Source organism: Pelecanus crispus, chromosome 2 (genome assembly GCF_030463565.1).
Source record: "Pelecanus crispus isolate bPelCri1 chromosome 2, bPelCri1.pri, whole genome shotgun sequence".
Lineage (NCBI taxonomy): Eukaryota > Metazoa > Chordata > Aves > Pelecaniformes > Pelecanidae > Pelecanus > Pelecanus crispus.
In genome coordinates this window covers 92,428,491-92,441,493 of record NC_134644.1, presented here as the reverse complement: position 1 = coordinate 92,441,493, position 13,003 = coordinate 92,428,491, and the positions used below count along the sequence as shown (strand labels likewise).

Genomic DNA, 13,003 nt, shown 5'->3' with positions numbered 1-13,003 from the left:
TTACTTCCCATTTATTTCCTACATAAAATACACTAATCAGCAAAAACACTTGCAGATTCTTCCCCAAAATTCAAACTAAAATTTGGCACAAATTGAAATCAAATAAATTCCATTTAAACATAAGAAAAAAACCTTTTGTTGTTATTGTGAGGGTGGTCAAACGCTGGAACAGGCTTCTCAGTGAGCTTCTGGAGCCTCAGTCTCAAAACTCAACAGGACACAGTCCTGAGCAACCTATTCTAGTTGACTCTGCTTTGAGTGAGGTGCATTCAATTACACGATCTCCAAAGGTCCCTTCCAACCTCAAGTTTGTGCTTCTGTGATTCTTTTCTGCGCTTTTATCTCCATAATCTTTTAAAACTCTTTTACTGCCCAAAGTAAATAAACTCTGGGACTGATTATAAATAGGTAGATATATGAAAAACCTTTCTAGAAATGGGTAGGTGATTAAATGGCAGAAATACTTAAAATAGATAGCTGACACTTCACCAGCTGTTCAGAAAATATTAGGGGTAAGTAGAAAAGTTGATAAAATGTTTTTGCTTTGGAGGAGGTTGATGACTAATGGATCAAATACCTTTGATCACTTTGCAAAAGCTTCTTAAAAAGCATGTTAGACAAGAACAGCAATATGAAAAATTTGAGATCTATTTCACTGAATTTGGAAATTGCTTATGTCATGATATTTTATCCCAACAGGCTGCTATGTTTAGTTATTTATAAATTATAAGGATGGGAAATTTGAATATATACCATTTCCTGAGCTATTTGTGTTTGTTTTTTAATTATTTTTCAAAGTTCTTCTGAAATATCAACAAATACTATTTTTCATTCAGCATCTGAGAATTAGGAACTAAAGAAAGAAAACTCGATTTAATTCTATTACAGAAGTAAGAAAATCCTCTAGTGAAGAAAGCAAGATTAACATCTACCCTGATCTGCTGGAATATGTAGTATATTGCACTACAAATTAGATTTCAAGGGAGATGTACTAAAAGAGACATCAAAATATTTACTTATGAAGTAAAACCAAGCCAAACAGAAAAAAAATGAATGCTATTGGCTCAAATGATAAATAACTATAGGTTGCAACTTTACAGCGAGTTTTGGCAGGGAAGAGAGGAAGGGAGGTTGGAAGGGTTGTTTCAAGGCTGAAATGAACATAATTTGTTTTGTGTTATCCAAAAGCAAAAAACACCCCCAACATATTCTTGTTTTCCTTCTGACTGTTGCTACCACTAAAATAAATTAAGTGGTCATGGATTAAGTGAAATTACTTTCATGCAACACTTACTTCAACACAACTAAATTTAGTCTGCATATCACTAAAGTGAGGAGGTAAATCATGATTGATAAGGCAAAATAAAATGCTTTTCTCTGGTTTTGCTGTCTTTGCAGCTTAATCTATAGCTCAATTTAAACTGAAACTTTCAAGAAGTTGTCTGCAAACTAACCAATGCAAGGAGGCAGAGCTGTGAGAACCTAGTATCAGTAGGCCCTATGCAGTGCTGTTAAGTACAGAGAGGAACCACACAAGTGGAATCTCTTGGGAGCCACTGTCCTATATCACAGAATCACAGAATCGTTTAGGTTGGAAAAGACCTTTAAGATCATCCAGTCCAACCCTTAATATGCATAATTTACACTTACACTGTCCCAAGTATCCATATTAGGGTTTGTTGGGTTATTTTTTAAAAAAAAAAAAGATTAAAGCCTTGCAGTAATATACATAAGGCACTTATGTTGACTGCATGTATTTGCATTGGTAAAACGTCAATAACAGCCAAATTTTTAGGAAACTTATTAAACACTTTTTTTTCTAATAAGTATGCGAATATTTTGGACTTGGCAAAGAAACCTATCAAGTGAATTAGTGATGATTCTCGAGCATTGCTAAGCAGCTGTGATTGAACAGCCAGCTCCATATGATTTAATTTCATTCTAAAAAGGAAAGGCTCTAGGCACTACTAGAGAAATCATAGAATCATAGAATGCTTTGCGTTGGAAGGGACCTTTAGAGGCCATCTAGCCCAACCCCCCTGCAGTGAGCAGGGACAGCTTTAACTACATCAGGTTGCTCACAGCCCCGTCCAACCTGACCTTGAATGTTGCCAGGGATGAGGCCTCCACTGCCTCTCTGGGCAACGTGTTCCAGTGCTTCACTACCCTCATTGTAAAAAATTTCTTTCTTATGTCTAGTCTAAATCTATTCTTCTTTAGTTTAAATCCATTATTCCTTGTCCTGTCACAACAGGCCTTGCTAAAAAGATTGTTCCCATCCTTCCTGTAGGCCCCCTTTAAGTACTGAAAGGCTGCAATAAGGTCTCCCCACAGCCTTCTCTTCTCCAGGCTGAACAACCCCAACTCCCTCAGCCTGGCCTCATAGGAGAGGTGCTGCAGAGCTCAATATGGTAATAACTCTCTGCAGCAACCCTTAGTCCCTCACAAGCAGCAAACCTCCATAGGCAACAAGTCACAGCACATGGGTGCCTCCGTCACAGGAGGCAGTTTCTGATGACAATCACACCCCTTTTCCTCTCAACTGGTTACGGCTAAGCCGGGTTCTGATGCCTCCCCTAGTGGATCTTGTTGCTCCTCACCTATTCTCAGGGCATTATACCTGACCTGCCGTTTCAGATCTGTAGGTGGAAAAGAAACATCGCTTCTGTTGCCAGAAATCACAAGTTTACAGCCTTCCTCGTCTCTGGAGTTTCTGTTCACCAAAGCTTTGAATGCAGTCTCTCTCTCACTCTCCTTTCCGTCCCAGGGCTAGGGATTTCGAGTCTGCACTGTCCCTGCAAAAATCCTGCTGATCTGTTTATCTTCCCTGAAGGCACACAAGTCTTCTCACCCCTTCCCACAGCTCCTTCACCTGGTAACTCCACGCCCAGGGCACACTTCCCCTGGGAGGGCTCCACTGTCTCCAGCCCCAGGAATTGGCCCCAGGCACTGCCTGCTACTCAGGGCTTGAACAGCAGCGTACTGTCCCGCTCTTGGTTTCCGTCTGTGCCGAAACCTCTAATATGCTAAGGACAGTTGTTCTAGGCTGTGCCACAGACCGTGCCCCATGCCATGTCAACTTCTTCTCCATTACCAGACAAATCAGGGATTTATGGACAAGGAGTCTCATTATAAAGAAGCAAGTTATGTAAGACTTAGAAGCATGAGAAGCTTTATGGGTTAAAACATAAGAAATCTGAGAATAATACAGAGTAATCATCACAAAAGGCCTCCTCAACTACTAACATCTGAAAGTTAATAGGAAGCCAACTGTAGTTTCATCTGGCTAGTTAAGTAATGCTGTCTACATGAGCATTAGTTGTATTTTCCACGGGCATTCTACTTGATTTGGAAAATGAAATGAGTGCATGAGACTGTGAAACATTCATTTTAAAAATTATTTAAAAAAACTTGTTAATGTGATACTTTCTAGAAAGGAGGACAGTAAAATTCAGTCTGTTAGCTCTTAGTAACCTGTAAAGTTTTGTTCTTCTGAGTCTGCAGACAGGGGTGTAAATATGCTACAAAGGCCTGGTTCTAATTTCATAAACAGGAAGACTAAATTATTCCTAGCTTAAAATTAAAGTTTACAGCCAATATAGAGAAAAGTTAATTTGGAGTTATACAGAAGAAAGGTATATTAACTTGGGTGTCAGTAGAAGGTAATAAAGTAATTCTATCTATGATCACAAGAATCAGTGTCTTAGCCACAAGGATGAAAGTTTTCATTTTTGATACTCATGAGACAGTCCATGTTTCATCAAAGAAAAATAACATCAACAAAATATTCTCAATAAGACTGACTAGGCAAGGAAGAGAAAATATATTAATATTTCTTTCAATTTAAATTTTTAGAAAGTGTTAATCCTGAGGAATCTTACTTCACTGATAAACTTCTAAAGCAATATAGGGCTTAAGAATAAAAAATAATAATCAGAAACCAACTTTTATTTTACTGCCAGTCTCCATTGTTTTCTTAAAAGGGAAGAAAACTGGAATTAAATGCTGAAAGTTTTATTGAAAGATATTATTACAGAACATTAGGTAGATTCTTGGGAACTCTTATATTTCATCTTTACCACGATATTTGCTACATTAAAATAAACATAGTCTGCTCAAATCTCTAAATGTGTCATTCACTATATTATTACCAGCATTCAGTCAAGATAAGGATTTTTTTTTTTTTCCGGTGTTTGGAAGATGGAATATGACATATACAAGAAAAAGCTCACTTTATAAATCACTTTGAAATTTGAATATGGTATATGCTATTCTTCCCTCCAAAACAAACCTATAGCACGTTCTGTTTTTCTAAATTATTTATTCCATGCCAGAGAATAACTACTGCTTGATTCTTCAGACATTTTGCTTCTAGAAACATTAAGAGACAACTTAACCAGGTAAGAATATCAATTTAAAAATTACACACTTTGATGCTGCATTGACTTTATTTCTGGTTCTAGATCCCAACTGCAATTAATTTTAAGAAATATCAAGAGAACTTATATTTTCTTGAGGATTTCTAGATTCCTGAATCTGCCTGTTTACTCTTTCTTCTTCCTTGGTCTGAAGCTGTACTAGTGGCTGCCAGGCAGTTGGTATTTTGACAACTGAGTTGTTCTTCAATTGTATAAAATACCTTGAATTACAAATTTGTGCCAAAGTGAAATATCCATGTTTTTAAAAGTGTAATATGTTGACTATGTTCCTGAAAAAAATACATTATTCACTCTTGTCTAAACTACCAGAAACATTGCTATATTAAATACTGACCTGTAAGTTTATACACTGTAAAAGCTATTTCATAGCAATAGTCACAAAATTATGTCCTAAAGTAACAACAGTGAAGTGTTGAATAAGTAACCAATAAAACTTTCAATACATAAACAGTCACTTAGCTATTGTACCTCAAGGATAGGGCTCCAGCTGAGAACTGATGAGCTCATGAATACCATCCCATTTCTTGAAACTGTTGCTGGAGAAGCATTATCAATACTATGAGGTTCAAAGACTATTTTGCAATTCGGTGCCATAGGTATCCGATCTCCATTTGCTAGCGTTAGAGTTCTGTTGTCATCCAGGACAGAATTAAGGTTCTCAATCCAAATAGCATCAACTGGACCATCAAGAACTATCCAGATGTGGTCACCTAAAATCCACAATAACAGATAAAAATGCCTATGGAGGAAGTTCTAGTTTTGTTCAAGGAGCAGTTTCTTCTCTCTGCACAAAAATTTTGAGCTAATTCTGAATTCATGCACACACCTAGAATCTCAGCTTTTAATACAATTACCATTTCCATCACTCAATTTCAATTAAGTACTTCATCACCTATTCATAATAATTATCCATTACTCGGTATATGAAGTGTCATCAGCCTAAGTCATGTTTGTAATAGTCTGAAACAGTTTTATGGACCCAGTCTTCAACACAGTAATAAATTAGGTTTATTTAAACTTACATAAAACAACATAAAGAAGACAGAAACTATAGATCTATTTACAACCACCATTCATTTCCAAAGAGTTTGTGTAAAAGTAGTGAGATTAAATGAAAGAAACGCTTGAAAAATCACTCTCTCACATAGCATGCTCACTTGCATAAGTAAAAGAGGTTCATTACGGGAACGTTCTTGTTGTTTGTTCTGCTTGTAAACTTGATCCAGCTCCCTTTGAAGTTTTTCCAGCTCTTTCCATTTAGTAACAGAAATGTATCTTAAAGCCTGCCTCTGTTTCCTAGGAGGGTCTGGGTCTGTCCTGCTCACCTCACTGGGGTACTGAGCAAGAGGCCCTGGCTGGAAATGGATCCCCCCTTGGCTTCTGGCTCTCAGTCCCTTAGGGAGCAGCCAGCCCTGCTGTGCATTGCTAGATGGCCTTCCAGTCAGAGATGGTCCCACTCTCATCTGCCTTCAGAGCGAGTCCTTACTATCTAGGCCCAGCTGGCTTGGTGCGTTGCTCGGTAGGAACCAAGAAGGTTCCAGATGAGAAGCTTTCTCACCTCTGAGGCAAATAGTTTTATATTTAGAGGCTTTTCATAGCTACAGTGCAGGCATCTCAGGCATGAGACGGTCTGGCGTTCACTTCATAAAAAGACATTACAGAAGTGTTGCAACAGTGAACCTGAGGAAGTCATGTGAGTGTGCTAATTTATATTTCATGTTGAGGGAAAAAATAGAAAAATCAACAGTTAATGCTATGCTACATTCTCAAGGGCGCTACATTTCTGAAACAAAACCAACAAAATTAAATCCAAAAGTATTTTCTATTTGTATCCTTAAAGACTAAGAATTTTTGCATGAAAATTGACAGTGCAACAAATGTTAGGATTTTCTCTTTTTCTTCCTTTAGTCCGTAAGGCCTAATGATAAGGTCACATACTAATATTAAGACAAAACAAGGAAGAATCCATCTAGCATCAAAACATCAAGGCCTCTCCTTTAGTTAATATAGCAGTCTAAGGATGTATACCAGCATTATTTTAGGCAGAAAGTGGTTGCCTAAATAGAATTAGCTAGTGCCATTTGATGGCACTAGATGGACTATGGTATGTGCAGGGCTAGCAGGTATGACACAAAGGAGATTCCTACCTTTCTAGTATGGCAGCTGGAGACCAGGTAGAAATTCTGACAGCACCAAAATTTTTTATTGTATACCAGTGTTGGGGGAACTGACTCTTACCTTCCACTTTTCTTCCATACAAGGGCCTATCATTTGAGAGAGGAATCAGCAAATTCAGTGAAAGAATATCTGCTATACTACACAGTTTGAACACAAAGCGTTTAGAACAGAGACTATACAATAGACTGAAGTTCTTGCAGCAATATTCCAATGCTTCCACGTAAGTAAAAAAACCCAAGAAGTCTGCTAATATGCTTTAGAGACATACTTGTTCTGTTTTGGAGGAAATTGTTTTTCATCATACCTTTCTTGGCTCTTAAAGTTTTTCTCCAGAGTGTTGAAAATATTCCATCTGTCCAATCATTTGTTGCCACATCGAGACGACCAAACATTTGCGGAGCAGTTATAGCTTTAGGATTCATTCTCATTTCACGATGTGGCTGTCCACAATCTATGAAGGAAGATCATCAGTTAGTTTTGGTATTTGTTTTCAACAGTCAGAGAATTTGGACAAATTCAAAATCATTACACCCAAATGTATGGTTTAATACGCATTCACCATCACAAGAAGTTGCGTATTTACTTGGAAAAATTATCTCTCGCTACACATCAATATTTGTTAATTGGAACCATCAAAATTTGAAGTAAAACGAAGTTCTGAAACTTCTGAAAGTACAATTCACATTTCATAGATTCATCAGGAACAGAAAAGCAGTGAGATGAAATTCATTCAGGGTTTAGTTTAATATTTTGAAGGTTTATCAAACAATAGAGCTTTAAAGCCTTTGGTTCAGATGTACTTTTTTAAAACCCAATGACTAAATACCAGAAAGATGCTCCACATGATTGTTTTTTGGTTTTGCCGGTTGTGCACTTGCATACCCCTTGGAACAGGCAAAGTATATGATATTGGCAGATCCCTGCAAAGTCTCCTAGGCAGCTAAATCCTATCTAGCCACACCATGATCATGTAACCTTTATATTTTCCTCATTAACAACAGCTTGAGGACTCCTATGCCAGTCATCTTTAGATATTTAAACTTAATCAGGAGCCAGTAATAAGATGTTGAAAGAAAGAGCTAAAAAAAAATGGCTTATCTTCGAATCTTAATTATAATCAGAGTTCACTAACATGTAAGATAGAAGCCTGGCAAATCACGTAGTTTTACATTTCATGAGGTTATGCCAGAAGATCAGCTTGAAAAAAGTATTGTGGTGGCTTTATCTTGGTAGTAGTTCACATCTCAGTGCTACAGAAATATAGGAAAATAGTATAATGCAACTATCTGTTCTTTCTGCTTTTTTTCCTAAATGGAACAGTCATTTACACTGCAATGTATAGCTTACAGTGTTTCTTAAGCACACTAAGCTACTGCATGGTTGAGAGACGGGCTAAACCATTTTTTACAGAAACTATCTTCTGGAAAATTATAGAAGCAGCCTACTGAAACCTGTGAAATGGGGTAACACAAGCTTACCTCAAAAGACATGTTTTTTCTCCCCCAGCTATAAGCTTCTAGTTTGATAAGATCAAATAGAGGTTCTTCCACTAATATTTAGAAATGCAGAGGACAAAACCACACTTGTTAAGCATCCAGTCAGGACACAAAACAAGTATCCTTGAAGACTTTGTCACTGGCTAAACCAGGAACAATCTCCTAGCAGCAACAAATGATAGAAGCAGTTATTTTATACTGCAGATAAAGAACCTGACTTGTGAATTGTGCTCAAAAAAGACTAAATATTTATGATTAGGGGAAGGTTTCAGCATTGCCTTAGCCAAACCTGGGAGATGCTTTAATCACTTGTCCGAGCTGTCTCCCCAGACAGTACTCATCTTTCTCAATGTTTCTAGAATAAGAACTTCTATATAGGTATCATCATACAGAAAATAGGATAGTGTTATATTATATGACTTTGAATGTCAGACATTTTTAAGCTTTTGAAAGACTCTACCACAATAATTAGTATCACAACATACAAACTGATTCTTCCAGTAATTTATTCTCACAGTGAAGTAATTGAGGCTTTCTATGAAGAAACAATATGGTTTAAAGTTTACAATATAACAGTTTATTAACAGTTTACAATATAAATACTGATATACCTGTCATGGCTTTCATCAGAGTGTGGATGCAAACAGTTTTTCCTGCACCACTAGGTCCTAGTGTCATCAATCCATGCCTTACTTGTTGGGTTTCAAAAAGTTGGATAACTTTCAGTTTCCAAGGAGGATGACACACAAGTCCAGCTTCCTCCACCTATAGATAGTGACAGAAAACCAATTTACTATGATTTTAGTGCACAAGATACTTTGATGCTTTTTTTAAAAAAAACCAAAACCTCTCTCTTCAGCAGAAGACTACGCTCTCTGTAAAGGATTTTTGTCCATTAAAAAGAGGAAAAAGAAGGGATATTTGGTATTCAAATATGTATTCAGAAAAATAAAAGGAGATAAACCTTTTTTTTTTTAGCTCTTCTTAGGGTTAAAACATCATTTTAAGGAAAAGCCAAAAATTTTAGAAACACTGTTGCTAGCAATGTCTTTCATAGTCACACAGCATTTTCAGTTGCCTCTCAGAACAGCTGCCTTTTTATGATGATGATGACTTGTGTTTCTAAATGTTTTTCTGTAAAACATTTTGTTAAATATTTCTTGGTGTACAGACAGACCTTTGAGTAACTTCTTAATATTATCCTTCTAAGAAAAGACATGATGTTTTAGAATCAAATATCATATGATTGTTTACTACTTTTTACTAGTTCCAAACTTAAAGAAGTTATCTCACTATAATGGTGTTGCTGTTGCTTGTGAAGGTGACTCAGCTGGAAGTGAACAAGAAATCTTTTAGCCAGCAGAGAAAAGCTAGAACTATTTCTTAAGGATTCATAGCACAGTATATGTTTCTGACAGTCAAAAAAAATTCTAAAAACTCAAGATCATGTTATAAAAGTGAAGCTTTCAAAATAACAATTATATTTTAATTCAAGTATAATTTCTGTTTTTAAATTATGTTTCACAAAAAAATCACAGAAAATATTATCAGTAAAAAGAGGACTAACTTTTTACTGAAAAGATAAAACTCAGCTTTTACAATTACTGTCACATAGTCAGTTAGAACCACGGAATTGGCACTACCACTTGCTATATTACTCGCATATCGAAGCTCACGTCAGTTCAACTTAGTTGTCTCGCTCCACAAGGAAGCCAAGAACAGAAGGTGGCACAAGATGTATTCATCAACAGCAACACGAAGTATACACTGCCACCAATACCTCATCACCATGAAGAACACCACTGTTGAAGCAATGGAGTTTGCAAAGCACATAGAAGACATCAGATGCACCATTTTCATGGATACATGATAAAATTCTGTTGTCATTCACATCTTATGAGCTCTCACAGTTGACACTAAACTGGTCAAGCTGCCTTTCTTTCCAGTATAGAATATAGCCTTCTGACTTGTTTCCAGAGTCCACATATATACAGTAGTAAATCCAAAATCTAATGATGCACCGACAGAACATATCTGAACTGATTGCTTTCTTCACATAAAACAAGATGGCCATGTTAGCTATTCCTTCACCCTAATCCAATGCCATCAGTGGAGACATCTTTTCTTAACAATTTCTAACGCTCACGGATTCTGTAATAATCTTGTAGACTAGATACTCCCCTTATTGAAAAAGAAGTATGTTCACAAGCAGACTTGACGTGTTCTCAAAAGCTATGCTATTAACAGTTGTACGTATGTACTGGATGGAGTTAATTTTCTTCATAGTAGCCCATATGGTGCCATGTTTTAGATTTGTGATCAAACAGTGTTGATAACACACCAGTGTTTTGGCTATTGCTGAACTGTTTCTCACACTGCCCTGTCAGTGAGTGGGCTGGGGGTGGACAAGAGGTTGGGAGAGAACACAGCTGGGACAGCTGACTCTGCGTGACCAAAGGAATATTCCATACCATATAATGTGATGATCAGCAATAAAACTGGGGAAAAGTTTCTCTGTAGTAGCCATTGCTCAGAGACTGGCTTGGCATCAGTCTGCTGGTGGTGAATGATCGCTTTGTATCACTTGTTTCTTTTTCTTTTTTTTCTTCATTTATTAAACGGTCTCAATCTAGACCCAAGAGCTTTTTTTCCTCTCTTTTCCCCTTCTGCATCTCTCCCTCAACCCACTGGGGGAAAGTGCGCAAGTGACTGGGTGTTGGCTTAGCTACCAGCTCGGGTCAACCCGCCACAACATATAAACATAGAAAAACACTTCAAGTAATGACTATTTCTTCATTGTGATATTTTCCCAACGATTCCTGCCTCCCTTCCCTGATAAAAATAGTCCTCTTGAACTTGATTCTGTCCTAACCTAGCTGATTTCATTGTACATAGCTCTGAAAACACAGCAAAGAGCTCCATTCAATAAAACCTTGATTCACTTCCAAGACAAACAAGACAGCCTACCATTTCTGGTTTCTCCAGATTTTAAGTTTTAGCAATATGAGAAAAATATGCCAAAATAGGCTAACAAAATTTCTAAACACTGTCATAGCACTGAAAAGGTACCATGAGATCACCAGATCTGAACTTTTGATAAATTTTGGTTTACATAAGATAATCACACTGCCTAAAGCTCTTCACGTTTCCAACACTGATTCAGTATGTGCTGACATTACACCGTACTTACAAGCAAGTGATAATGGTTTAATGCTAAAAGGGTTGACACTTGCTATGTCTGTCTTCACAGATCACCAACAGGAGAGCTACGAAGATCATGTTATTAAGAATTCTTTTTAATTTATTAGGAAATGACAAGTTAAAGCATAAGATTAAGTTCTTTATAGTTTCTCCTAATAAAAGCTTAATTTGCGAGTCCTTTTTTAAAGCCAGCTGTATAAACTACAGAAAGCAAAACAGTTTTATAAACTTTAGCTGATGATTGAACTCTTCCTTGTTAGGAAAGCCAGCAGACCTCTACTTGTATCTAATCATATTAAATACAAGTAAATGAAAAGTCATATACTCAAATTCTTCAGAAATGCACTTCTGATTTTCAATTTTTTCGTGTTGGGTTTTTTTGATGGGTTTTTTGAGTTTTTTATTTCTCTGTTTAACTATTAGATAATTATCTGAGGAATTATTGAAATTCTGGAGGAAAGGTTAATAGAGGTGATCATTTAAGTGTACATAATTCATTGACCTTCTATATCCCACTGATGTTCTTAAGTTGGCCCTATTGAAATGTTCCAAATGATCTAACGGAAGATGAAATAGAGGAAATGTCATTTCAGGTAAATCTTTTCTTAAGCTCCAGTTGTCAGCCTTCATACAAATATTAAATCCTGGGTCACATAAAGTAAGCATATATACATGCATTTTTCAAACTGGTCACCACAAATAACTCACAAGGAAACCACAGGACCCCACAATCACAATTCAGTGACATCCTTAAGAATAAAGTTAATTATAATATGCCAATGGTAAAGATCTATGGAAAAGCTTACTCCTCCTCTAAATAGTAAAACATATTATTACCAGTTGGGTATATTCAACATCAATAATTTTCTTAGATGTCACATTATGATAGTTAATGCCACAGCAGCACAGATCAAGAGAAACATTACCCGTTTGTCAATGGCAGCTTCCAGTTCAGGATAGCCTACTTTATCAAGATGGATATCTGGAAACAGATCTTCAATTAGACTCAGGAATAAGGGTTCATCTTCATCAATCTAGTGAAAATCAGGGGGGGGAAAAAACCCACAGATTGAAACCTATTTCATTTATTCTAGCATCTTGAAAAACAATCCCTAACTCTTGTAGAGCTAAAGAAATATTACCATCTATGGTAACCCTCTAGGTGCTAAACATTGTAGCAGGACACAGAAGGAGATCATGTGATGCTCCAATAATCAAAAGTTACTGAAAATAAACCACTAACATACAGACTAAATTTATGAAAGCAGATTTTAGCAATAACATTTATACAAATAGTAAATTAGTTGTCTAAGGTGTAAAAAGAGATAACAAAGGACATGAAGTAACACAGCAAGAGAAGAGGTTTTTTTAGCTATTTAAGACAGATGAGATGGTACTCATTACTACAAATAACAGATTATTTCAAAAAAGTGACTAAATACTTTAGGTCAAAGGTTCTGAAGCGGTTACTACATAGACATCTATTTGGTCATTTATTTCTATAGGCAGCAGGGGAAATATGTAAAAAAAAATTCTGAACAATTCAAGGCGTTGTGGTTTAACCCAGGTAGGCAGCCAAGCACCACACAGCCCCTTGCTCACTCCCTCCCCAGCCCTACACAAGGTACTACAAAGAAAATTAACTGTATCCCAGCCAAAACCAGTATGCAAGACCATCCAGAGAATGTA

General features: G+C 36.6%; 1 protein-coding gene across 1 annotated transcript in view; it reads right to left on the bottom strand.

Moving 5' to 3' along the window:
- The window catches only part of DNAH5 (dynein axonemal heavy chain 5), a 136,608-nt gene that overhangs the window by 59,910 nt on the left and 63,695 nt on the right, over positions 1-13,003 (bottom strand). The window contains 4 exon segments of the mRNA XM_075705164.1: positions 4,908-5,149; positions 6,922-7,068; positions 8,725-8,878; positions 12,241-12,348. Of these exon segments, the coding sequence (XP_075561279.1) occupies positions 4,908-5,149; positions 6,922-7,068; positions 8,725-8,878; positions 12,241-12,348 (651 nt within the window).